At 34.5% G+C, this 27337-nt stretch overlaps 1 protein-coding gene across 11 annotated transcripts in view; it reads right to left on the bottom strand.

The window, feature by feature from the left end:
• Window positions 1-27337, bottom strand: part of FSD1L (fibronectin type III and SPRY domain containing 1 like) — a 63127-nt gene that overhangs the window by 5820 nt on the left and 29970 nt on the right. For 4 of the 11 annotated variants that reach the window (XM_081066247.1, XM_081066257.1, XM_081066255.1 and 1 more), the window contains 9 exons: window positions 22850-22872; window positions 18575-18696; window positions 13912-14121; window positions 12471-12569; window positions 8047-8176; window positions 7321-7353; window positions 4334-4434; window positions 3631-3882; window positions 423-511 (listed from right to left, as the gene is read on the bottom strand). In XM_081066247.1, coding sequence (XP_080922373.1) covers window positions 423-511; window positions 3631-3882; window positions 4334-4434; window positions 7321-7353; window positions 8047-8176; window positions 12471-12569; window positions 13912-14121; window positions 18575-18696; window positions 22850-22872 — 1059 coding nt within the window. The remainder of the gene's footprint in view (window positions 1-422; window positions 512-3630; window positions 3883-4333; window positions 4435-7320; window positions 7354-8046; window positions 8177-12470; window positions 12570-13911; window positions 14122-18574; window positions 18697-22849; window positions 22873-27337) is intronic. The other 7 variants (XM_081066248.1, XM_081066249.1, XM_081066253.1 and 4 more) reach the window with 6 other exon arrangements.

The raw sequence follows: 27337 nt of genomic DNA, 5'->3' as shown, positions 1-27337 counted from the left end.
AATGTTAAGTCAAAAAGATACTGTCTGATTCCATTTATACAAAATTTAAGAAGGCAAATTTCAGTTTACGGTATTAAAACTCAAGATAGTAACCACATGGAGGAGGGCGAGGAGCACCTGGGAATGGGCACAAGGGGCCTGATGAGGTTCTGGGAACATTGCACTTCTTGATTTGGATGCTGGTTACAAAAACGAGTGCAACTCCCATGAAAATTCATCAAACTGCCTGCTTATAACGTGTGTACTTTTATGTATTATTATTTACTTCAATAAAATATACCAAAAATAAACAGACAATTGCAGATTGGGGAGAGGTGGACTGGTGAAAGGGAGAGGAATACGAAGAAAAAATAAGATAGTCTGCTTCCCTACACAGCATAGGTCATTTGCCAAACCAAACAAAATATAAATTAGGTACTAACCATGAAACCAGGTAATACTGGCTGAGTAAATTTTGTCTTAAAGGAATACAACAACTGTTTTGAGTTTGCATCATAGAAAGAAAGTTGACCTAAAGAGAAGGAAAAAAAGCCTGGTTTATTATACAAGATACTATAACATCTAACATCTACTAAGAGTCTAACATATAATCATGCATAAAACTAGTAACTAAGTGCATATTTTGACATTAATTTTTTTTGTTACAAACTACAATGACTGGACTTAGTAATTCTCACTTGAAAATCAACAGAAAATGTGCTTAAGAAAAAGCCCAAATCCAGTTTTCTTTCCCTGGTTTTCGAGATCTCCACAGTGCTTCCATAATCTGGCAGAATTCTACTTAGTCAACTATAAACTACTTATTTTGTCATTATTTAACAAATGGTTTCCTTAGTCCAGTAAAAACCGAGGCTATTTCTTCCTCATTTTTACTATAACCAGTCTCTCTATCCAAACCCAATCACCATTTAAGGGTCATTCTATGAAACCTTGTCTTCTAACTACCTGAAGCCATACTCACACTGCAGCCTCTGAAATCATAGTATGGTTATCACTGCTTCAGCTTCGTTAATTTAAAAAATCCTCTCACAGTCTGTCTTTTCAACATGATCATGCAACTAACGTAACTCTTTCTGACCACCTAACTGTCCAACCTGATGACCCATTTACAACTGTTATCACTTCTTGAAATTCTTCTCTCATGACTATTCTCTTGGATTGTATCATAATCCTGAGGATATCTTCTCTTTTTCTATTCTAAATGTAGACGCTTGTCTGAGCTCTTTTCTCTCTGCAATGCTCCCTTAATAAATCAGCTGCCAGCAGAGGAAAAAACAAACAAAAAAACTAACATTTATCCTACTATTGAAAGCACTGCTGCTTTACCTCAAAATATTAAGCACTCTACATATGGTCACAAAGTTAATAAACAGCAGAGCAGTAATACTGAATTGTTCTGTGCAATCTTCAGCAGCCACTCTGTGATGCTGTCTGTAATATTTAGCTTCAGCTCTACTTCTCCTCTGAGTTTAGCACTGCATTTCCAAATATTTGCCAGACATGCCACATCGTCCTCTTGGCATCTCATTTTTCCCCAGGACTTTCTCTGTTTCCTATCCTATTGGTGACGCTATTGTCCTCTATATCATACTGGCTGGAACCTCAGAGTCATCTTCAACTCTTCTTTGTCTCTTCCTCCAATCCATATTTAGTTATCAAATCTTATGAATTCTATTTTCTCACCATCCAATCTATTCTTCTTTATTCCCCACTGCTCATGCCCTTGTTACTACTAGCCATTCAACAAATACTCAAGGGCTTGTACGTAAAACGTACTTTCCTGGCAATAAGGATATACTACTTAAGAAAATAGACATGGTCCTGCCTACATTGCTTAAAGACTGCTTCCTGAAAATTCTTACCTTATCCATGTTTGCAACCATTTAAACATTTACTCTAGTATTTCTAAAACTAGAGTATCATCATATGACTAGTTTTCTAAAATGTACAGAAGGCCCCTCTCTCAACTACTAAAAAAGAGAGTAGCCTATAATTCTTCAAGGCCCTCAAAATCTGATCCCATCCTACATTACAACTACCTCTTATACCCTATGCTCTAGGCTATCAATTATACTTCTCACTACTATCTCTGAGGAACCACAAAGTATGGGAAAGGAAACAGAAGATGCTAAGCAAATGCTATCTTGGTAGTTGAAAAAGAAAAAAAATATGTGTGCCAATAAGTTTCCCATTTATCTTGAGGAAAATTATTTATCTGATTCAAAGTGATTAAGTAGAAAAGAATGCAACAAAACTGACATGTCATCACTAAAAATAAATCAAGCCAACATGAACTTTTTTCCTTTTTTATTTGAGTAACTAGGGCGATAGCTCGTGAATTAGTTACAGAATGCTGCTGAAAATGGAAAAAATTGGGTTTTATTAGCTCAAAAGTGTCAACTTGGAGAGAAGCATCTAGGGAATGACTTTTGCTCCTTAGTTCAATCATACATCATCTTCAAAATTTTAATAAATATGTAATGACAGTAGAGAAGATACTTATCAAATACCTAATTCGAAAAGCTTAAAGAAATTTTACAAAGGATAAATAAATATCAAGTTGATTTTTAGATGATTTTAACAGGAGGTTTCAAAGCTTAGCCAAATCTATTAAGATGAAATTTAAAGAAATACAATACTCATTTGAGTAACAACAAAAAACAACCCTAAACTGCCTAATATAAGAGGAAAAAAACAATGTGACAACTCCATGACAAAGACCTAGTGGATTAGGTGGCTACAAACTCATTACAGGTCCACGGTGCCATTAAGTCACAGAGCTAGAAAATGTGCCGCCAAATCACTGTCCTATGACGGTCAGAAGTTGTGTGTCCTACTTTGAGAAACAATCTTTAAGAAATATATTGGCATAATATACAACCATAGGAGATTGTAACGGGTTGGAAAAATTAAATAAGACGAACAAATAATGGTACAAAGAATGTATAGTCTGGAAAAAGGGCAAGATAAACAGTATTAGTAGTTTTTAAGCGAATAAGGATTATCATGTAAATGTGATTTAGAAAACATAATTCTGTGTTTCTTCAGGTGACAAAATTTAAGAGCAACAGTCTCAGAATTTATTGGGAGGCAAAGTGAGTCAATTAAAGAAAAACTTTCTAACCAAGTGCTATTCAACAATGAAACAGGCTGCCTTCTAAGACAAGAAACTTCGCATAAAAAACTTCTTCAAGCACAGAGGAAACTACCTGCAGAGATAATGTAAAAAGGGTTTTATATTATTATATAAGGCAGATGGAGTATTTCTAAGGTCTATTCCAACTAGAAAATTCTGACTCCACCATGCTTTACAGGTAATAAAACAAGGTAAGAAAAAATTAAAACGGACAAAAGAAATTTAATGCTTTAAGGCTAAAATTAGCAAAATCTTTCTTTCAAATTCATTTAGTACATTATAGACGAGTGCTTTTGTAGGGCTGCAAGCAGACACTGCATATCCTTCCAGTCAACTCTGGAGCTGAAATTATGTTTGAGATCAAATCCTAGGAGGTCAAAACACTCCCGTATCCACAATACTAATGGAAATTCTGTATAGATGATTACCAGTGAAAAGTACTGAAACACAAGCAACTATGACGAAATGACTTACGAGAAAATCAGTAAACTTACCCCCATCAAAATCACAAAATACACCTATTCTCTCAGGAACAGTAACATCCAAGGCTTTGACTTTATTGTTATGCTTTGCTGCAAATGTGTTTTGTAGCCAGTTGTTGACATGGATACACCAACTAGTATTTGTCTTTCCTAATTGGTCAAATTTCCCCAAAGTCTTGTATGCTACTCCCACACTGTAGGATTTACAATCCTTCTGGGCCTTGACCTCCCAATAATGCTGTCCGCTTTCAATAGCAGTGTCTCCTACAAAAGATCAGAAAAGTAAATTTGACTCTTACCTCTTCCTTATAGATTTTTTAACCTATCGCTTGTCCCATAAAATGGCACAAAAAATTCGATTTAGGATATTAACACACTGACACTAATTGTGGAGTATCTGCTATAACTTTGCTTGCATAATTATTACTAATTTTTCTGCATATAAAAGGCTTCAGGACTTTCCCTCCTTACTATGCCCTCAAGAGTTCCACATATAAGTGGAACGGTATGTAAAATGAAGTAGCGTTTTAAACATATCAATAACAAGACAATATGAAAACCTGCCAAAGTAATTAGGTTTCAAGAGGGAGAAAATTCGGCAAAGATTCATTCAATACACAGACACCCACTCCAGCTCTGAGTGAGTGGGAAGTCCCCCAGTGTGACTGGGACACCTTTAACAGGAGATATTGAAGAACTACTAAGTTTACCCTACCCAGCACTGTGTATGATTCCCCAGTAAAACGATCTCTGCTGCCTCTTACTGCTGGTGGCCTGGAACCTACAGATGTCCGTTTGGGGGATGGTGTACCACTTCTATATAAACAGGAACAAAAAGAAAAACAAACATTCTATGTTGTAAATGTTTCATAAACTAAAATTACAAATCACAAAAGAAATCTTTGAAAAGATTTTCTAATTATGTTGCACAAATAACACCATTTAATTTTATCTGAATTATTATTACACAGAGTTGTCAATAATAAACACTCAAATGTAGTAGGTCATCAGCACAAAGCAGGTTGCAAACATATCATGCAGACTGAGCAAGGCTCATACAAAGAACACAAAGTTGAAATAAGGAACATCAAAATCTGACAAGATACAAAGGGAAAAGAGAACTCAAGACAGATAGTGGATTATAGCTTATATTTTTCAGTTAAATTTAAATAGAAGCAAAGGCAAAAATAGGCTTATTATAATCAAAACTAAGTAACTTTCTTTTGCGAGCAGTAGGTATTTCTGTTCTGGATCTTTTCTTCTTAAAAAGAGAAACAGCAATTTCCCAAATCCATGCACAAGGTAGTATCATGTATTACAAAGCATTTCTCTTACTGAAATGGACATGATCCAACTTGATTTCCCCTTATATCAAATTATGTGACATGGTAGACTGGACAGTATTAGGTCTTTCACTAACTCTCAAAAGCTTAAATTAAATCCCAAAGATGTTTAAAAATTAATATTTCAATCATACTGAATCACTGCATTTAAAAAACAAAAAATTTATAACTTACCAGTAGTAAAGAAATAAAAGGAAAGCATGGAGAAAAGAAAAACAGACATAACTACTGAGAGTGACAGTTTAAATTTCAGAGAAAAACTGAATAAGGAGAACTCTTCCACTGCAGCATTTTAGACTTCTGACCCTAAGTACATTTTTGCAAGAAGTACAACAGCTATTATTGTCTTATGCCAAACACAATACCCTTCTCCCCACTTCTTTAACGACGCCTTGGCCTCTTAAATCTCCGAATTAAGGCTTTTTGTTACTTTCTCCTCCGGATTGCTTTACCAGCTTCCAAATGATTTCTTTGCTATCCAGGGCATCTTGTTCACTGTTTATGAGATAAACTTAACTCTGATTCTCTTACTTTAAAAATTTCAAGTACTTCCTTACTGCCTACAAATGACTAAGCTTGACATTTCAGGTTCTTCTTGATTTGGTCCCAACCTGATTTTCTAGCCTTTTCACCCCTAGCTAAATGTAACAGCTAAAGTTCTTTAAACTCAGACAATCTGCTCCAGTGCCTTTCCTCTGTTGCTGCCATTGATGAAGGTCTCCTAGATCCTACCAGGCTAAATAACTCTCTGAGGAGTCCAACTCCAGGCCAAAATCCTACATGTGCTCTTTCAGGACCAACCACAGGCAATTACAGGCTACCTTCCCCACACCAGACTTGGTGTACAGCCAGTTCACTGCAGTTTCTAGAGGGAGTTGCAATCCCTGGCCTTAGTCCACGCTCACACACACATCTGCATTCCTAGCTTAGGCACCTCTATTCAGAGACCCCCTTATAGGAGACAGGCCTTCAGCTGAGACCCTTCTTAGCAGCCTCTGAGGAGACCTCCATAAAGGGGGCTAGGGTGGAGGGTGGAGTATGAAGACGCTTTTCTCCACTCTGTCTCAATACTTTTGTATTCTTAACCTTCCCCCCTCCCCTATCTTCTTGGCCTCAGGTCCATAAAACAACGGGAAGGACCTTTTACTTGGGGCTTCCTCAGCAGTCAGAATATATCTGCCATCTGCAACCTTCTGTGATTTACCTGGCCCTGACCTCAGTCTGCCGGGAAAAATGAAATATGGGGAGAGCTAGCACCCTTTCCTTTGTGGCCTCTTGCTTATACTATCATAGTGAATGAAAGTTTGTTTGTTATTTTCAGTTTGGCTCATTGCCCTCACTGACCACTTCAACACTTGGCAGCTCCGGACCTCATTCTTCCTCTAAACAGCTTTATCCACACTTACCATTACACATAATCTCTACACTTGTGTTATTGTTATTTGTATATAAATATGTACCTCTCATATACGTAAGTTAGGGCAAATTTCTTGAAGGCAAGGGCAGTGTTTATCTCTATATCTCCCACAACATCCATCTGACATCCTACAGTGAGCAAATATTTATGGAAAGAATAAATGTATATAATTGTCCAGAAGTAGCCTACATAGAAAATACCCTCAAAAGGAGGGAAGAGAGAAAGAAATAATATGATCTGAAATGCTAAATACAAGCAGTTTAAAAATCTCCAACTGACCAAATGAAACTTCATACATTCTATTCTATTACATCCAGGAGCATTTTACAATTTATAATACACTAACTATAAAGTCGCTTTCAACAATGAGCAAATAAACTAGAAAAAAGAGGAAGCTAATTTTGGAAAGAGAACACATTCTGGTTACTGATAGAGATATGTGGTATCTTAACATTATTACATGTGCATTTGAATTGAATCACCTTTCTGGCACTGTCCTAATAATTTTACTAATGACCTTTATTTTTTTATTCTGATGCTTTCAAAACTGCATGATCATTATAAAATACAGAGCTCCTCAAACCTGGCTCGTGTCAAATACAAATAAAAACGAAGCTGTAATGTTAGATATACTGAATACAGCACCAACAACAAAGATGCCAGTTATAAGTAAATGCAGAAAAAAGTCAGACAAGGGAAAATAATTCAAGAAAGACTTAAAGCAGAGCTTACTGTTTTATCAGATACAATATAATCTAAATACTATGCAGCACACTATAATGCTGTAAATTCAAAACATAAGCTACCAATACAGACAATCTACACAGAGCAATATTTTAGCTTATGAAGGTTTCTGCTTATTGGTTAAAGAACAAAATATTAAAGTTATTCAGCCAAGCTAGATATACTAAGTCCTAGAGCTAGACAGACACAGATCGTCACCTTGTATGTCTCTTCAGTGAAGTAACATGGACACTGTCAGATAAAAATAGGCAACTGTTAAACAAGAGACTGCTTTATAACTTAAATTTAACAGCTTACAATAAAATTAGATCAAAAACCTGCTGTTAAAAAAGTAAGAAGCCTCCAAGCTTTGAGACTATCTAAATAAATCTAACAACAATTAAAGGTCCCAAGCCTAATGCTTTGGTTCATAAGGTAGCTGCTGATCAGGGGCAAGACACTGGGGTCATACATGCTCAAAGTTGTCATTCGAGGTAGACCTTCAGGTAAGACAGGTGACTATAAATCTAAAATTCAGGAACTATATTAGAAACGTCTCTCTAAGGTTTAAATTGCTATGGATATAACTTTAATCCATAAATTTAAATTTAAATCCATAAATTTAAATCCATAAATTTAAATTTAATCCATAAATTTAAATTTAAATTAAGGTTTAAATTGCTATGGATATAACTTTAAAGAAACGGAATACTGAAATTAAAATGAGTAAGAAGAGGATTAGAAAAGAAACTAAGAAAAAGAAATGGAAAATGTTAGTGACAAATTCAAGTATTGACAAACAATATTATGTTCTTCACTTTGATGTTATCAACATATCATAAATCATATTGATATACAGAATAAGAATTTCATCGTAAGTTATCATTAAATTTGAATCAGTGTACAAGCATTTGTCCAGATAACAGATTTAAGGAACTAGCTTACCTGCCCTTGTTCTCTTTTCCTTTAATTTTATTTTCTTGACCTTTGCCTCCAGTAGGATCCCATTCTACACAGGTATCTTCAACTCTCAGGTTCAAATGGGATGATGAGTTATCCAAACTGAAGTTAAGTGCTATCCAAAACAGTATTTCAATTTTTTTAAAATGTAGCATATCTCCACTTTCCGAAGCACAACTATCATACTATTATTTTCCTACTAAACTTATTCAATACTGTATATAAAGTTCAAATTCCTAATCCTAGCTTTTAAAGTCCCCAAAGATAAGGGCGTAATTTACTAATTCCTACTTTATCTCCCATTATTCTTCTCTATATATTCTATACTCCCAACAAATACAATGTACTTGCATGGCCATGGGTGTTTTTGCTATTTCTTCTGCTGGAATCTCCATCAGTATACAATAACCCCAATTTCCTGTTTCTAGGATAGCAGTTGATTATGTTAATTGTTATGACGAAATAGGAAGAGGAGTTAGTAGAATTAAGGATGAGGAGAAAGTGATGTGGTGTAAAAAAAATTATAGAGCCTGGCACACCCACATTTTCCCCGATCCTCTAATACTCAAAAATTTCATATTTAAACTCTCAGTAGTTTCAAATTCAGACAAGCATGGAGAAACGGACCATGATGGCAGAAGCAAGGGAACTGACACAGCTGACAGAGCTAGAGATGATTTACATGGCAAGGAGTGTGTGTGTGTGTGTGTGTGTGTGTGTGTGTGTGTGTGTGTGTGGAGCTACTTAAATAAAAACAAATTAAAAAACAAAACTATGCTTTTCAAATTATTTGGTATTTTAGAGAACCATCTGTACTATTCGCAAGACATACTTAGAACTGCTAATTTAGGAAATCAGTATAGCAAGGTATTACCTTCTCTCTTTAGAAATTGAGAGTAAATCATTAAAATTTATTGTTTCATAGTGAGTAATGCACAATTCCTACTATTTTAAAATGCAATTCTTAGAATCTCTATCTTAAGCAAGGTATTACCTACTATACAGTTACCAACTAATCTGGCTCTGTTAGTTGTATTTTCCTACAAAAGTTCCAATTTCTGATAATTACGCATTGAAGGAATTATTTCTTTCCAATAATACCCCATTTCACTTCAGGATATTACTTGATTTAGCTAAAGTTTCAGTGTGTCCATGATGTGTGCATCATCAAACAACTAAATATTCATATAGAAAGCCTAATGTTTACCTAGTGAATCAAGAATCCTTTATCCTCTACTGTTCTGTAAAGAGCACTTTAATTTCAACTATGCATCGGACCTATTGCTTATTGTCTATTTACACAAATAAATACAGGTTTACTGACCATAACTGCTTCCAGTAAATGGCACACTATGCAAGTAAGTTAATGGCTTTCAAAATCTGTATGTATACAGCAATGGACTCACAGAAAAAAAGAAATAATACAGCTTTCCAGTAAAAAAGGAAATAGAATTCCTTATTAGGTAGATTACTAAAAAGTTAGGATTAAGCAAAATTGGGACCCTGCACTATTAAGAGTGAACTGTCTTAAAAAAACATGGTTAACCTCTATATTAGTTATTAGCTAACGCATGTGAGGGCATCTACATTTTTGAGAAAAAGAAAAAGTGCATATAATGCTAAGATGCCATCAATTCTCAGTTACTTGTTAAAATACTAAGGCTGTTTAAAAAAATAAAAGTAAAAAAAATAATAATAAATTTTTTTTAAAAAGGAAAGAAAAAAATTCTAAGGCTGTTCTTTAATATTTCTTATGATGGAGAGAAGAGTGAAGTAATGGTTACAAGAAAAGGTATCACTCCCAAGCCACTTGAGACCAGACTTATCAAATAGCACCGCACCCAAACAGAGAGGCATGGGTTTCAATCCCAGGGGTATAATCTTCTCTCTCTCTTTTTGTTTTTGGATGCTATTCCTTTATGGAACCTCAACTAAGTCATAGAGGCAAAAGTAACAAGGATAACATCATATAGTTTTTAAAAAAATAAATAAAAGGACTGGCCTCAAAATTAAGGTTTCAAATGTTAGTCCTGTCTCTACATAAGCCCTGTAATATAGCTAGATATTAGTTTCCATACCTTTAAAAGTCTGTGAAAACAAAGTACCAAAAAACTCAGAGTTCAGATATGTTTCAAGGGGTTTAACTGGTTGTATTGGTGACTGTTTTCTTGTTACTGTAAAATTCTATCATAGCCACTATCATTTGAGGCTAGAGAGTAAATTGTTATTAATATCATATCATTTACCTTTACAAGGAAGTAAGGGATAATATTTTAAAATTCTGATCATAAAAACTTTACATTACACATCACTTCTGACAATTCCAATCACAGAACAGTGCTACATATGCTGGAGAGACAGAAGTTAACAATGTTCACTATTTTCCACACCAAGTACCGTAAGTAGCAGGATATGAAATTTTTGTAGGTGTCAGCTATTTAATCTACACCTCTCCCTCTTTCCTTCCCGTTTTTTGCTCATACACTTACTTCTACTGGTTCGTAAAAAGGGGCTACAACAAGACAATACAAATTAGTAAACAACTGTTCAAGATGACATTTTAAAAACAAATCTGGACTCTTCCTCTGGAGCTCTTGCTCTCATTAGTAGCCACTCCTGTGCTATGTACAATCTTAGAAAATCTGCAAACCATAGCTGTTTAAGAGACAAATTTTATTCTGGATCTCTCTGAAGTTCAGTGGGCCTCAGGGCTGAGTTTCAGTCTATCCAGCAGGGTTGGTTACCCCACAGTGAGACATGCTTGATAAAACTATAATCAATTTAGTCTTTCCCTACAAACTCCAAGACCAAGAATCTGACTAGTAAGATCCAGATACTGCTAACAGGAGCAGCCAGCCCAGCTCCAAGGAAACTGTAAGCCAGTTATTAATTTTCCTGATTCTACTGAATTTGCATAGAAATGTACAATTCACCCCATTTAGATCCAAGTTTGGTCACTAAATATAAAGGGTAAATGAGAAGGAATAAATTAAAAAATACGATATAGCTGGGGGAGAATAATAATGCAATTTTACCCGACAAAATTCAAGTTATGCAGAAAGGATTATCTGCCTATAAATGACTACTTTGACATGGTAAAAATCTCTCAAGAAACCACAGCAATATTTCAGTTTGATAACAAGCAATTCAAAGTAAGTGTATTTCTTGGCTACGTTATCTATAGTTCTCAAACAAAAACATTTGCTAATCCAAACAAATTACTTCAAGTTATGTTTCTTATTTATCTTTGTGATGCAAATATATTCTTCTGAGTTTGTCTTGTCAAAACTTATGAGCCTTGTATTTTGTTTTATTCTAATATATTTTTATATCATCCTCCATATCATATCATACTCCTGACATGCAAACGTATTATTCAAATGCTGTATGAATTAGAGGTCAGTGGAAGACTCTAAGCCCCAAGTACCTAGAACAGTGCGTAGAATTTGATTCTGGAAGTAAACCCAGTCAATTACCATCTCACAACTGGGAAAATCTCTAGCATTATGACCTTCAAATTGGTGAATATCTGAAAAATCCTCTGTGTTAAAATATGAGAGTTAAAATAAAACTCTAGGGAATTTTAACTAAATCCAAATTTCTCTCAGAGACTAGAAGCACCTACGTTCCATGCCCGTAACAGGGGCTGATACAGAACTTGAAAACAGATTCTTATTCACACCCTTCCAAGCTAGTGCTAGGGATTGCAGGCGAGTCATTGAACATATTTGAACTTCACTTTCTTCATCTGCAAAATGGATATCAATAATATCTATTCTACTGATCTCTCAGGATAGTTTCTAATGATCAATGAAGAACTGTGAGAGTGCTTTGTGAACATTAATAAACTATGTAAATGTTAATTTCTACAGTAAGATTTAAGAAAACAGGACCTGAACTTAACTGAAAAGGTATTTCCCCATTATTGAGCCCTATCATTCCCTGGGAAAACTCTGGGCAAATCTTACTGAGGTTTATATATTTATCCTAGGCTGAAATTGGTAAACTAAGCCCCATCAGAGAAGATAACACCATCAGCTCAGTCTATTTTACCTATCTGAATACCATGATACAGGAAAAACTAATGAAAACCACTACTGTAGTCCTAATTTTCCCATCTTAAAATTCCTACTGTTGGGAATTCCGGGGTGGGGGTGGGGGCAGGGGTGGCGGTGATGGTGGTGGTGGTGATGGTGGTGGTGGTGATGGTGATGGTGGTGGTGCTGGTGGTGGTGGTGGTGGTGCTGGTGGTGGTGGTGATGGTGATGGTGGTGGTGGTGTGTGTGTGTGTGTGTGTGTGTGTAGGTGGAAGGAATGCATCCACACATGAAATGCTTCCTGTCACAAGTCTCGAATAACTTCAGATGTTAAATTTTGTTTTATGTTGTATAAATAGCTATTAATCTTACCTTTGGTCTCTAGGGTTACTGGATCAGAATACTCTCCAGCCACAGCCTTGTTACAAGCTCGCACTCTGAGATTCATATACTTTGAATCAAACTTTAAGCCTGAAAAAATGAAAATGGTTTTCAGATCTGAAAAGTAAACGAATCTATTCCAAAAGTGTGAATATGAACCTTCAAACAGACATTTTTTCCCTCCTTGGAACTATCTCTTTACTCAGGAAAAATACAAATTTATTTAAAACGCTGATTATGCCTGAACTAAGAAAAATCATGATTTATCTATTATCTTCTTTAAAAGAAATAACTAAACAGTTCATTAAGGAGTTTTTGTTTTTTTAAAGCGAGTGATAAAAAGGTGCTTTCAAGTCTCATTAACAGCAATGTTTCATTCAAGGAGAGATGCTATAATAAAAAACAACATATTCAATTTCTGGAAAGTAGATGCCCTGAAGAATTTTTATATTTATGAAACTCGTTTTGTGTAAAAAATGAATTTAAAGAAAAAGTGGGGGCAGCCGGGTGGCTCAGTTGGTTAGAGCGCAAGCTCTCAACAACCAGGTTGCCAGTTCAATTCCCGCATGGGATGGTGGGCTGCGCCTCCTGAAACCAAAGATTGAAAACACTGACTGGACTTGGAGCTGAGCTGTGCCCTCCACAACTAGACTGAAGCATAGGGATTAATAGCAAAACTCTGAAGTTAGTCGTGGCTAGGTAAAAATAGTTCAAAAATTACTAACATGACAGAGCTGCATTTTTATATCTGTAAAGTAGGAAAAAAATCAACCTCAGAATTGTAAATATTATATGAGATGTACTGTACTGATTAAATGAGATGTATTATGGAATAATACACTTCAGCCCAGCTCCTGACAAATGGTAAGTGCTCAATAATGGTCAAGTTACTAATGTTACTGACTGTGCATAACAAGAGCTGAACAAGTCAGGCAACATTCGACCATTTCAAATATCCAAAGTCCCCTATATAGAGAGGTATCCTTTTAAAGACTTTCAAAAGGCCGACAAATTTCTAATACCAAGTCACAGCTCTACTTTAAGTATTACCATGAAGGTAATCTTAAAAGGGTAAAGGCAGCAGTATTTATAGTATCACTGAATTGTGGAGTGGTGTGCACATCTAGAAAATTGACAGCTTTTTTATTGTTAGAAAACCAAGGTTAACAATTAAATGTTATTCTGAAATACTGTTTCCAGAACATCCTTTCATGTTTGTTTTACATACATTATTTTACCAGGTTGCAAATATCCAGAAGTAATTTAAATGAAGGTTTTCTTGATATTTTAAGAGAAATTCACTTCTATAATGAATATAAAAAAATTTACTTGGCTAAAGAAACTTAACTTTATCTTTTAAAGTAACTCAAAATATTTTTCACAATTACATTTATTTTCTGAGAATGAGATTCATGATATGCAGTCATTTTACCTGATAATGTATATTCAGTACCCTTAACATTATCAATTATCTCCCAGCACCGCTCATCCTTTACACGTGGAAGTCCATCAAAATTAGTTTTCCTATATTCCAGTATAAAATGGTCAATCTTATTATCTTCTTCTGGCATTCTCCAAGCTACTGTTACAGCGTTGTCAGCCACCAAACACTCTACTGGATCTATCTCTGGAGCTTTGGGGACTGAAGGGGAGGAAAAAAAAAGGTTCATTTCTCATTTATTATAGTACAAATCCAATATTTATGTTTGTGATTCGAACTATGCTTTTTCATGTTGCTTTTGAACTTGTCCAATTAAAGCAAGCAACTAAGAGGGATACCCTATAAATGCAAAATAACTAGTTTTCAAAGCTCTATTTAGAAACTCATGGTTCAAAGTTTTTTTCGTAGATTTATTCAAAATACATTAAAATCCTAGCTGGCAAAAAGCAACTCAAACATGTTAAGAATAAATAATCAAGAATGACTGGTTACTTCTCAAAATGTACTTTTAATCTACTTCAAACTGTTGTAGAATTGTAAATTAAATCACTATTAACAAAACAGAGTAACTTGTTCTGAATCCAATGATTAAAATAATTCAAGATATTTTCAAAATCTTTTTCATAAAAAAATTATAATTTCTCAACTGTAAACAAAAATGAACTCCCCAGCCCCCCAAAATACTTAAGGATTTTAAAATGTTTCTCCAAAGAATTCTATGATTCATTAAAATAAATTGGAGTAAATGAGCCACAATTAACATCTATGAACATTAATCACAACTCCTTTTCTGTAAAAGAGATTTTTCCGTAGCTCCTCAACATGAACAGATGTTCCATTTATTTAACCACAGATTAATCGGAGAACCTGGTCCTCCAGTGACACAGATGTGTCTGAGATGTGTGAAACTGTGCAGGCACTGTGTTTAAACATTTTGTTGCTAAAAAAAAAAAAGTTTGAAAAGGTTTACTCCAAGTATGCAAGCAAGGCTGGTTTAAAATTTTAAATCAATTAATGCAATCTATCACATCAGAAGAAAAAGCATATGCTCGATAAAGAAAAAACATGACAAAATTCAACAACCCTTATGACAAAAACTCTCAGCAAACTAGGAATAGAGGGAGGCTTTCCTTGATAAAGAACATTTACAAAAAAAACTAGAGTTAACATCATACTTAATGTTGAGAAACTAAGCATTTTTTCCCAAGGCAAAGGTGTCTCCTCTCACTACTTCTGGAAGTTCTAGCTAAATGCAGTAAGACAAGAAGAGGAAGTAGAGGGTATACAGATTAGGAAGGAAAAATAAAATTGTCTATTCACTGATGACATGAGTGTCTAAAATCCCGAAGAATCAACAAAAAAATTCCTGGAATTGAAAAGTGATTATAGCAAATCTGCAGGATATAAGGGATGGGAAAGGCAGAGTACAGGGGAATATTAGGGCAGTGAAACCATTCTGTATCACAATGTTATGATAGATAACTGACATACATTCATCAAAACCCCGTTAAAATTATACAACACAAGAGTAAACCCTGTGTTCAATTAAGAGTAAACCCTAAGGTAAACTGTGGACGTCAGTTAATACTAATGTATCAATATTGGTTATAGCAATTATAATAAATGTACCACACTAATAATGCAAGATGTTAACAGGGGAAACTGTATGTGGGGAAGAGGCAAGTCTGTGTCTGGTCACTTTGTATCATCTGTTCCATTTTCTATAAACCTAAACTTGTTTTTAAAAACGAAGCATTAATTACAAAAACTACAACAACAACAACAAAGGAATTATGTACAAAAGTTACAATGCAAACAAATGTGACACCTAACAACAAAGGAAACCAAATTATCTCGGATAACATAATCAAGACCAAGATGAAAGGAACTTTAAATCTTCAAGCCTAACTAGGCAGAAAGGGAAGGAGGAAGACAGATGGGACAGTTGATCTCCATTAACTAGTCTTCAAAATTCAAGTCTAATGTGTATACGTACAACAAATACTTGACATCTGATATACTTTATTAGTAAGACAACAGACAACCACAGAAGTCCTTTATCATTTGTCATTATGATTAATTTCCTTCATTTGCCTTGTAGGGCCTTTGTCCCAATAATACTTAACAGATGTTAGTCTCTATTACTGAAACATAAGCAATACAGACTACTTATTCATTGCCACGAGAACAGACCACAAACATTCATGAATTTAATATACTCTGCATTGCTTACACATGAGGAAATGTAAAGGCATATTTGGCATGCAGAGATTTTATAATTTTGCCAAGTCAAAAACCTGTACTGAAAGTCCTAAGAGGCTGGTATAAAGCAAGAATCACTCAATTTGTAAGTATGTCTGGCTAATTCCCCACTATATATACATTTCAATTCAGCTACCATTCCAGTAAGAACGTACAGGCAAGTAGATTCTTCCTTTTTGTGAATAACAGCCCCCAAAAGAAAGCAAACTGCTAAAAGTGGTAACTGAGGTAAAAATTTTAAGAAATCCAAGGAAGTGGTGATTCCTGGGAGGGAAAAAGAAATTTTAGATAATTTAAGAGTGGTATGTCAAATTAAGGTTGACTTGGACCTAATATGTGGGAAGTTCACCCAAGACTATATACTGAAAAGTTCATTAAGTGAAGGATAAAATTTCAGGAGAAGATGGAAGGTGGTAAAACTGTCATATAAAAATATCACTTAGCAAATTCAGAACTCTCTTTGTAAATGAGAATGAAAAGCAATTCACAGCAATTTCCATAAAGCAATAGTTAACTAGCAATAGTGTGGAAATTGGTTCGAGAATTTTACTAAGGTTTTCTCTGCATGTGAATGTAAAAGGGCAGGTGGCATCAACCCTATCACAAGCATGTTTCTCCTTTTAGTTGCACAAGCTCAGAAGAGAAGACTATAAACTCTAAGTTTCACTGTATAAAAAATGGCTTAAAGTAGGAGAAAATGGCTTTGCAGTTGTCATCATGCATCATCATCACATCCATTTTTCACACTCAGGTAAGTCCACACCTCATGTTATTACACACAATGCAGTGTAGAGTTAATGGTTGTGGTTTCCACGGAGTGAATTACTAAGGGATAAACGTATTCATTTTTTAATTTGATTGTACTTTACAGGAAATTTTTATGCTATAGCAGAATATGTAAAATTAGTAATATGAATTCATCTTTCATAAATTTTAACAACCTACTATACTTTTCCTTCAGGATAGAGTCCTCCACAAAAGGATTTCTTGTTTTTTTGTTTTTTTATTTTATTTATTTATTTATTTATTTATTTATTTATTTATTTATTTATTTATTTTTATTATACCTCATTCCTTCAGTCTTTACAGTTTGCCACAAGAGGAAATCCTAACTGTGCAATGCAATTTACTTGACTGTACAGCTGGCATGGCCTTGGTCTGTTAAGATATCACTGAAAACTCAAGAGAAAGAGGAATAGTGAGAAGATTGCTTTTTAGGTAGCTATTTAAAAAATCAAAATAATAAAGTGTGTATTAACAATCCACTACTCCTGACTCTCCTTCTGAATTTAGAAGTAGTGGGAATGATAATATAATGGTGAGTAATTCTTAAAGGCCCCTTTACAGGTAGATATCCAGTGACAAGCATACTTTCTTCCTCTACAACTACAGTTCATTCTCTCATCTTTTCCTTCTATAAACCCTTCTAACACTTCTGATCCATACCACACAAGTTAATACTTCCCTTGTGCTACCCTTACTAGTTCAACTAGTTTCATGACTACTAACCTCATCTTTCCAATCCTATTTTAAATCTCTGGCTAAAGATTCAGAGAAGAATGGTTTTATATGATCAAAATTCTCTTTTCAGAAACAGCTAACCTCTAAAGAAACAAAAGCCAGTTTTAACAAAGCACCTGTTTAAGTAAAACGCTTCACTTTCAAGAGACTTCCTGATCCCCCAAATCACCATGTCCAAATTGTTTTAGCTACGTATCAACTTAACAACATTACTTGATGCTAGCTAAAAAGAGACTACTACTAACCAAAAGGTCTTTAACTGGCTCTTTCACACAGGTGGACTCAATTTCAAATGGTCTTGACTTCTGGGATAGCCTCATACTAATACTCTACTAAATCAATGTTAACATTATTACTGGAAATAAAATTCCATCTGAGCCAGCAACAGCTTCAATAATAACGGTAATGACAGCAACTAACATTCACTGAGTGTTTAACTATATGCTGGGTACAATCTCAAGTGCTTTAGAGGGTTCAATTCATCTAATCCCCATAAAAACCCTAGAAGGATAAACATCACATTTTTAAAAATGAAGAAAATGAGGCAAAGTTAAATAACTCGTTCAAGGTTACACAGCAAGTAAGTGACAGCTAGGATTCAAATCTAAGAAGCCTGGCCCCAAGACCCAGTGACAACATCGTGGTTTACTGCTTCTGTCAAACTAACAATAACTACCAGTAAAATAATTCTCTAAAAATAAAGACTAGCAAATTTTTCCTTAATTGAATGAAGAATTATCCCTTAATTGAATGAAGAAAAAAATTACACTACACTTATTTAATATTTATTTTCCAATGTTCATCACAGAAAAATTTTGCAGAAAAAAAGTTTTTGTACATAATTTTACATGTAATGTACATACTTACTTACCTGGCAAAAACTTCAAAGTTTGCAGCATCTGTCTTTCCTGAGAAAAATCCACCATTAAATGAGTCATGTTGTCACTGACCTTTGGTTTCAAAGAAAGGCGAAAGGCTGAAGCCATTGTTACTCTATGGCAAACACAAACATACTTTTAAAAATAAAAGAATGGAAATATCATATATTTAATGTATAAAATGAAAAGACAAATTATTTCACTCTAGTGATTTCAGAAACTATAACAAAGGTAACAAAACTAAACAGAAATTTGCTCTTAGAGTCTTTGAAAATTAAACAAAAACTGTAAAATGTTTTTAAAGACATTTAAGATAACCTGAAGGAACTTTCCTCCACCCAGTTCTATAAAACTGCATATAAATACAAATATCACAAGAGACAAATATCCAGTATAAATCATCCTTAGCAGACGCAACAGTCATCTGAACCTCTGTAATCTCAATCTCCCTGACTTCCTGATGCCAGCCTCACTCCTTTGTATACACCAAATAATGAACTGTACATACACCCTGATTCCATCCTTCCTAGTAATCATAACTACTCCATGGATCCTCAGATAAGAGCAGAGGTGCACTCACTAAGTACTGTATAGCTTGGCAGCTGCCAAAGATAGGCATGGACGAGAAAGGAGAGAGGTGGAATCACGATTTTAAATACCATGCTAGTAGGTGTCACTCTGATGTATCCACGTCAGCTACGTGAAAGAATGCAAGGAGAAACAGCCCTGTGAAACCATATGCCATGGAAATAAGAGGAGCTCAAGAAATACTTATTAGATGAATGTGGTATAAAAAAACAACAAAAAAAGAAAGAAGTAATACCAGACTTCATTTTATTCAAACTAAGGGGAAACTGTTCTGTCAATTATAACTGGGAACTAAAAGAAGTTCTCATGTTATTAATATAACCTGAGAAATTTTATCTCAAATTTCAATTTTGCATATTAAATTTCCACAAATATCACAAAGCAATTCCCCTTATTATCTTTGGTCAAAGAATGATACAAAAGTAATATTCATGAATGTTGTATTCCTGTACATAATTTGGGAGAGGAAGTAAATGGAGCTGGAGGAACAAAGAAAATACCAAGCCTAGTCATTCACATCTGCCAAATCTACTCTGGAGATCAATGGTAGGAGAAATATCAAACTTGTTGCTCTATTCAGTTATTTGGGGATGAAAAATGTCTGTTTCAGTATTCAGTTATTTTATGTCATTTTAAAACTAGGAAAGTACTTTATTTAGTAGAAATAATGAGTTAACTGATCTATTTCTCAAAAAGAAAGTGCTATACTGAAATAGTTTATGGGGAAGGGAACTCATACTTAATGAAGGGCAGACATAACCCTGAATGTTTCACATTATTACTTTAAGCTGCTGGTACTCAGTAATAAAATTTCAGATTATATCAATAAGAAGTTAGGAGCAAAGTCTTATATACATTGTTTTCTATAGCCCCAAGTATCTTTTGACTCGAAGACTTCCAGAAGAGCTATATTCAGATAGGTATTTAATAAATGCCCATAGAATTAATGAATGGGTTTGAACCTACTTGGTTGCTATTAAACCAGATTATTTCAATGTTAGCTGAGAACTGTTTAGAAAAAAATATCTGAAGGTATTTTAGGGAATTTAAATCTGAAACTTCATCTGCAAAGCTTGATTTAATAACTATGGCCTCAAAGAAAAAGAATGTTCCCCCAAAATGTATTAGAAAGGTCTATTAAAGCCTAAAAAACAAGAATGATGACCTCTACTTTCTAGTCAATGAAAATTTCAGTCTCCATAAATCAAGTTAGATGTTTAACAATGTTATAATCTTTCAAATGACTTAACTTTTTATTTTTAAACTGAATATATTTAGACAATTGTACCTCAAAGCCCAAACTAACAATCTAAAATCCACAGATAACTCTCTACATTACAGGATCCAAGTGGTTAGGGAATGTTTTAATTCACTCTGACTTTCTCAATTTATTTCTAATAGTACAAGCTGAATGCAAGGATCCCTTCTCCTCATTTTATTTTTGCAAAGAGAAAATATCTGCAAAACATGGATGAATACTTTTAATTTCCTCAAACTACTTGCCTAATTAACTTGACTCCTCTTTTCATGACTCCTTTTCTTCAAGAACCAGTGACTCCTACAATATACCTCAACAAATCATCTTCCAACATTACTACGTAAGTACTACATTAGTGTTTCCTGTCATTCCTACTATTCCTCCTGCATAACTTCTATCACAGCAAATCATATATACTCAGTTCTCACAGATATTTTCATTTTTATATATTTGATTCCTTGCTCAGGTGTGTTATACATTCTTCCTTAAAATACCACTTTTGTCTTAATATAAAGGAGTGTGTTATACATTCTTCCTTAAAATATCACTTTTGCCTTAATATAAAGGAGTGATTAATCCTTTCTTCCCTTAGTGATAATTATTTTATTATGACTATATGTTTAAATTACTTTTATATTATAAATGGCAATGATGGAATCCTAGAAAACTGCTTCCTGAGAGAATCCCTAAAAACTGTATCGGAGAAACTGAACATTATGAAACTAAAAACCAAGTTTAAAAAATTAAGCCAAGACCCAGAAATGTTCCTTAGGCAGGAAGTAAAAATTCTGTGGGAAGCCTTAATTAAAAAAAAAAAAAAAGTATAGGCTTTGAAAAACAAGCAAAAAATAAATGGAGTTTGCCCTGGCAGGAAAAAGGAATCCTGACTCCTGAGATCACATGGATATTGATGAAATCTAGCCAAGAGGTTGGCTTAGAAGAAGAGGAAAAGAAGTCAGCTTCTGAAGAATACATTCAGCCATGAACACTGACCATAAAATTAAATTCTGACAAACAAATCTGAGAAAAGAGAAAGAGGTCAGGGTGAGGACAGCATTCTGGGAAGCACAGAACCATAGAGATCCCTAGGGGAAGAACAAGAGAGGATTTTTGCAGGGTCTCTCAGTTTTTGGACAGCTCAAAGCCTGATTAGGAAATGACTTCTAATCCAAAAAATCAGGGACCAAAGCAGGACTGAGTGGAGTAGGTGGCTAAATAGGATAATAATCTAGCCAGCGCAGGACACGGATCACTCATAGTGCATTCCAGCAGGTACAACCCAAAACTACCTTATCCAAAAAACTGGCCTACCGAGCACCCAATCCTCAGACAGCCACTACTTTTCACCTTTGAGTTCTCATAATCTCCTTTCTATTAATACATTCATGATTTATAAGAATGATCCATATCTTTAACCAATATCTGGTATAAAAAATACAAAAAATATAAAAATAAATATTTGTGTTAAGAATGCTATGACTGCCACGTGAATCTTGCCTCTAGTCAAATAAATGGCCACAAGAAAAACACAGAATTGAAGTCTTCAGTCAAGATTAACAATAGACACACTGGTTTTCACACAGTCTATATATAACGAGTAATTTCGTAAATTATCTGATGAAGAATAATGTACTCTAGGATTCAGAGTGGTGATTTGAAGAGCCGTGCCTTTCAGAGAATCTCATAATCCTCAAAAGAAGAAATCAAAGTGTAGTCAATGCTCAGTGACTAGCGAGGCAGATCCAAGACATGCCTTCCGTGGTAACCCAATCCAAAACTGCCAGCAACTCCTTTAGCCCTTTGGTGCATTCATTACAGCAAGTACCACCCTTTCTTAATCCCGGCTCCATCAATGAGAAACACCTTTTGAGCTAAAGTCTTTCATCATTTTCTTTACTATTCTGTCCCCATAAACTAGAGTGGTAGCATTAGAAATAGAAAGAGATGGCACCAGGAACAGGATGGAATGAGAATACAAAGGTGTTAACACAGGAGAGCAGTGAAGTAGACAGCTTTAGCTCCTGAGGACTACTTAAAAATTCTGTGACTTCTCAGAAAGTAAGACATGCTTATAAAATTTAAGAACAAAAAATGCATTCCAGGAATACATATTTTTTAATTATTTAAAATGGTTCCCCGTACATTAGCATAGCTAATTAAGAACTGTACTAAAACTAACTATATTATACCAGAAATGAAATTCTTTTGGAAGTATATAATTATACACACTATGTTTTAAAAAAATCTTGCTGATTCATTGTTTATGCCAGAAAATAGGCAAAACACATTTTCTTTTTTTTTTTGTACTTGCCATTAGGTATTTTTATTTTCACCAACGAGATTCCAATAAGAAACTGTTGTTGAATTTCATTTCTGATGTCAATATCAATACTTAAATAAAAATGTAGGTTTTATTCCATACCTATCCTTGATCTGTCTGGCAGCCTTGGAGCAAATCAGGGAGAAGAGAAAGAAGGCAGTTAGTGCTTTTCATGCAAGTTTCAATGGCAGTGACATGCAAGAAAAGTTAGGATATAAACCCTGGAATAGGTTAGTCCAATATTCACCAAAACACAAATTACAGGATATTTGTACAGTTTGCATCAGTTTGAATAATGTGATGTTAGAACAATAGTAGAAAATCCAGACCCATATAAATCAACTTAAAAGGAGGGGAATTTAACACTTCAAACTAATTCCAGGTGACTAGAAATGTTTTTTCTTACCTTAAGATTATCATAACACACCTCCACTTTCATTCAGTCTGACACTCTTCAACTAGAATAATCAATCTCCTTCACGGGGCACACTTTTCTATGCATTCTGATGGTTTTCTTACACATCTCAAATCTGCTCTCCAAGTTTTCTTCAGACATCTCTTTCACCACTTCATAATGATTGTTCCAAGCTTTCTCTATATGCCTTCACTGGGCAAGGACTGTGTATTCTGAGCTTGCCTGCTAACATATAAAACTAGGCTGCAGTTCTACAATCCTTTTCCCCCAAAGAGTGAAGCTGTAATGGCAAAAATTCAGAAAAGCATGGGGTCTTTCCCTCAGATGACTTCATAGAAACTGCCAAATTAAACCTGCTCTACATAGATCTTTTTTTTGTTGTTGAGAACGTTAGCACAAGTTTAAGAGGGGGATACAGCTATTAGTGCTGTACAGTCACAGAAAAATAATGAAAAATACATGTAAAACCTGTTGTCCCCTTTACATTTACATACGATATACTATATCCAAAAAAAGTTTTTTTTCCCCCACACTGGCCAGCATAATGATACATCCTATGTAGACCACGGCTGTTTTGCTCAACACTCTATCCTCAGTGTCTAGCATAAAGCTTGGCAAATAGTATTACTTACTAATTATTAGATGTAACTAAATATATAAATGTCGATAGCAATGCTTCTGCTTGTCTTGCTTATTTGGTTCTAATATTGTTCTTACTTGAAATTAGTTAATTTTTATACCCATCCTAAAATATTCTGGTCTGAGTAAAATATTCTGGTCTGGTCTTTCTACACAAAAGAACAGAACTGCAATTTAGATCAGCAGTTCTAGCACTGTATTCCGTAACCTTGTATACTAATCATTCTATTTTTTTATTAAGGGATATTGGTCCTTAATGTTTTTAAAGATACTTGTCAAGCTCCACATTCTACAGCAGACAACCCAATTCTGTGGCATCTATGACATGTTCCTTAAATCACGACACTACTTCGGTACTAGGGACAAAAAAATGTTAAGTAAGTCAATTACATTGACATATTTTTTTAATTATTGTCATAGCTAGAATTACAACCCAAAGATTTTAATACAAGAGTCAAGGGAGGGGAAGAGGAGACTCTTCCCTGCACTTGCTGTTTCTTTACATATGGAGAAACTGCCATTAGCATTACTCCCTAAACCTCTCTCTATTCCCTCATTTCTCCTGCAAAGGTGCTAACTTAATCCTATTATGAGTTTGAAAGGAGAAAGTAAAAATAAGTAGCTCAGCACCCTCCCCATTTTCTGGCAGCTTGCTTTCCCACAGAGAACATATATTCTGTTCTTTCCCTTGATACAGTAAGTTTCTCTGAAACAGGCTCCCCCACACAGATACCCGAGGTAGCCCCGTACTCACCATACCTGGGCGGGTAAGTCTGTCTAATTCTACGATTCAATATTAGGAAGCTTCTCCACTGACATAAGCCAAATTCTCCAATGCCATTTTATCAGTATTCGGCCTCTTAACCGCTTTATTGTTTTATCTTATTTCCCAATCGGTTTAGAATTTGGTTAGAGAAATGTCACTTACCAGTCACTCTCAAATAACCCGACAATATGAAGACCATTCCTATTTTTTACACTGACCATAATGATTCAACTCTGTGTTCAGTGTTACTTAATTTGGTGCCATTTTTTTAGCGTGTGCAAGTGTGCACACATACACATGCATATAAAGCTTTCATGTCATCATTGTATGTAGTAGGTTGTTTATGGCAAACCAGAAAAGGAAAAGATGAAAAGCCAGATAACCTAGGAAAAACTGTTGTCCCATGTATTTATGCATAAATATATCTAGTTGGCAAAACTGAAGACTCCATAGTTCCTCTTTCATTTAGGTTCAAATTTTATAGGACATATACTGTGTAAATGCAGGAGGGGTTGAAGAAGTTATTCTGTGCAATGACAAAAAGTAGGAAGTTTCCAGTTCTGAAGGTAATTCTTTAATATGGCCCAATTTCAAGAAATGTCTTATATTGGAAAATAGACTAATTTTTTTTCTGGGACTTCTCCCAAAGCAGAAACCCTCCCAAAAAGTACACAGTACTATGCTGCCTGATTTCTCTAAGTTTCAATTTCAAGAGTGATGCATTTTGTCAATTAAACATCTCTGCTTAGTAAGTACCGACTGACACCTGCGTTTGTGAGTATTCTGCCTCCAATACACTTATTTGCATCTACATAATTCTACTTACTGAGTTACGGAAAGGCCTCAGTGAATGTTTAGATTTGTAGGTTATGGTACTATATATTACTAGAAAGCCTTCAAGAAGTATTAGTCATATTACTTTGCTCAATATCACTATTTTCTATCAATTTCGATCACTATCTCTATTTCAATTTTCTAGTGAAATCTTATTTGCCAACACTTCACTTCTCTCTATTCATATCAAAGATGTCTCCTTTCTCTCTCTCATTCCCTTCGTCCATCTCTTAATTGTTTTAAAAATAAATCTTACAATTTTGATCCATTACTGTATCAGTTTAGGAAATCTGTCACCTAAGATCAAACTTCCTTAAACAGAAATGTAATATGAGTACAATGTAGTAGTAATCACAAATGGTTCTTCATAATTACCAATTTAATATAAAGAAGTTAAGGGGGTGGGGGGTGGGTGATGATGGGGGTGGGGGGGGGGTGATGAGGGTAAAGGGGATCAAATATATGGTGATGGAAGGAGAACTGACTGTGGGTGGTAAACACACAATGGGATTTATAGACGATGTAATACAGAATTGTACACCTGAAATCTATGTAAATTTACTAACAATTGTCACCCCAATAAAATTAATTAAAAAAAAAAAAAGAAGTTAAACCAGATCTTTTCCCAATAGTTTTTGTTTTTAATCTGCAATGAGTGGATACAGAAACTATTTTCTTCCATGAATTTATCAAGCCCTTTGAAGGTTAAGATCTTATTGTTTATATATTTCTTCTTAATATTCTGATTTTTCTCCTTTTATAGAAAAATGTTAGAAGCAAAATACTTAAAACAATTCTACTTACAGAGCAGCTAAATTGGATAGTATTTTTTAAACACTATTTAGTATTTCTAAATACTACAGGATTTCTGAACAGTTAAAAAGAAAATAATAAAACAAAGAAGTTTTAGATCCTGCTTATTGTACTCAACAAATCATTTACCCAAACAGAAAAAATATTATTGAGATTTCCAAATTTCTTCCCAACAGACAGAAATTTTGAAACTCATCAGTAAAAATAAGGAGCACAGAGCAAGGTTTAAGAGATCTGAGTTTCGGCCCATCACATTAACTAGCAAGTCACTCAATTCTTTTAGGGCCCAGTTATGTCACCTGTGAAATGATAAGCACTAAGATAACTTTGAACCCTAAAAGTCCATCCTAAGTCATCTTATTTGTAGATAACGACTTAAATTATCTAAAACGAATTAAACATTTTAACAATGTAATTCTCTGAACTGCTTACTGAAATAGAGAAAGAGGCAGCAAAGAAAGAGTTAGTTAAAATCAGAGAGCACTGATAAATAGCAACAATAAGAATATATGCGTAACTACTGAGAAAAACAGACTAATACTGTCAAAACAATGACTCTAGCACAAAAGCTAGACGTCAAAATTGGTATTTGCCTGAGAGAATTTATCTTTATTTCTATTTGCAGTAAAGCTCAAAAGAGTTGTAAGTAAAACTCTGAATGCCACACGAGAAACTTTTCAAGTCTTGTCTACATGACCACATTGTTTTATACTTCAAATTTTCCTAGTAAATTTGAAACAGATAATTTTGTAATGGTTCCTTGAGACAATCTGAAAATGACTAAGGGGAAAATATTTAATACCTTTTACAATATATAACTTTTTCAATACTTTTTACAATGTATAACTGAGACTTTTACCCTCACCTCAAAAATATATTAAGGGAATAACTTGGGAAATAAAGGGGACTCAGTCAGAGAGAGTGAAGAGTTTCAAAATATTATTTTCCTTCAGGCAAAAATACCAACTTCCAAAGAAAACTGCATACTGGTTGATTCCATACATTACAAATTTTTTATTTTCTATATGAATCTGTTAATAAAAATAACTACTTTTCAAAAACATGATCATTTAAACGTCTTCTTCACGAAGTCATAATAAACAACCGGAAATAAATTTTGGAT

The sequence above is a fragment of the Rhinolophus hipposideros genome (assembly GCF_964194185.1).
Source record: "Rhinolophus hipposideros genome assembly, chromosome: 11".
In the NCBI taxonomy this organism is placed as follows: Eukaryota; Metazoa; Chordata; class Mammalia; order Chiroptera; family Rhinolophidae; genus Rhinolophus; species Rhinolophus hipposideros.
The sequence above is the reverse complement of the archived record's forward strand: the minus strand, read 5'-3'. Positions and strand labels throughout refer to the sequence as shown.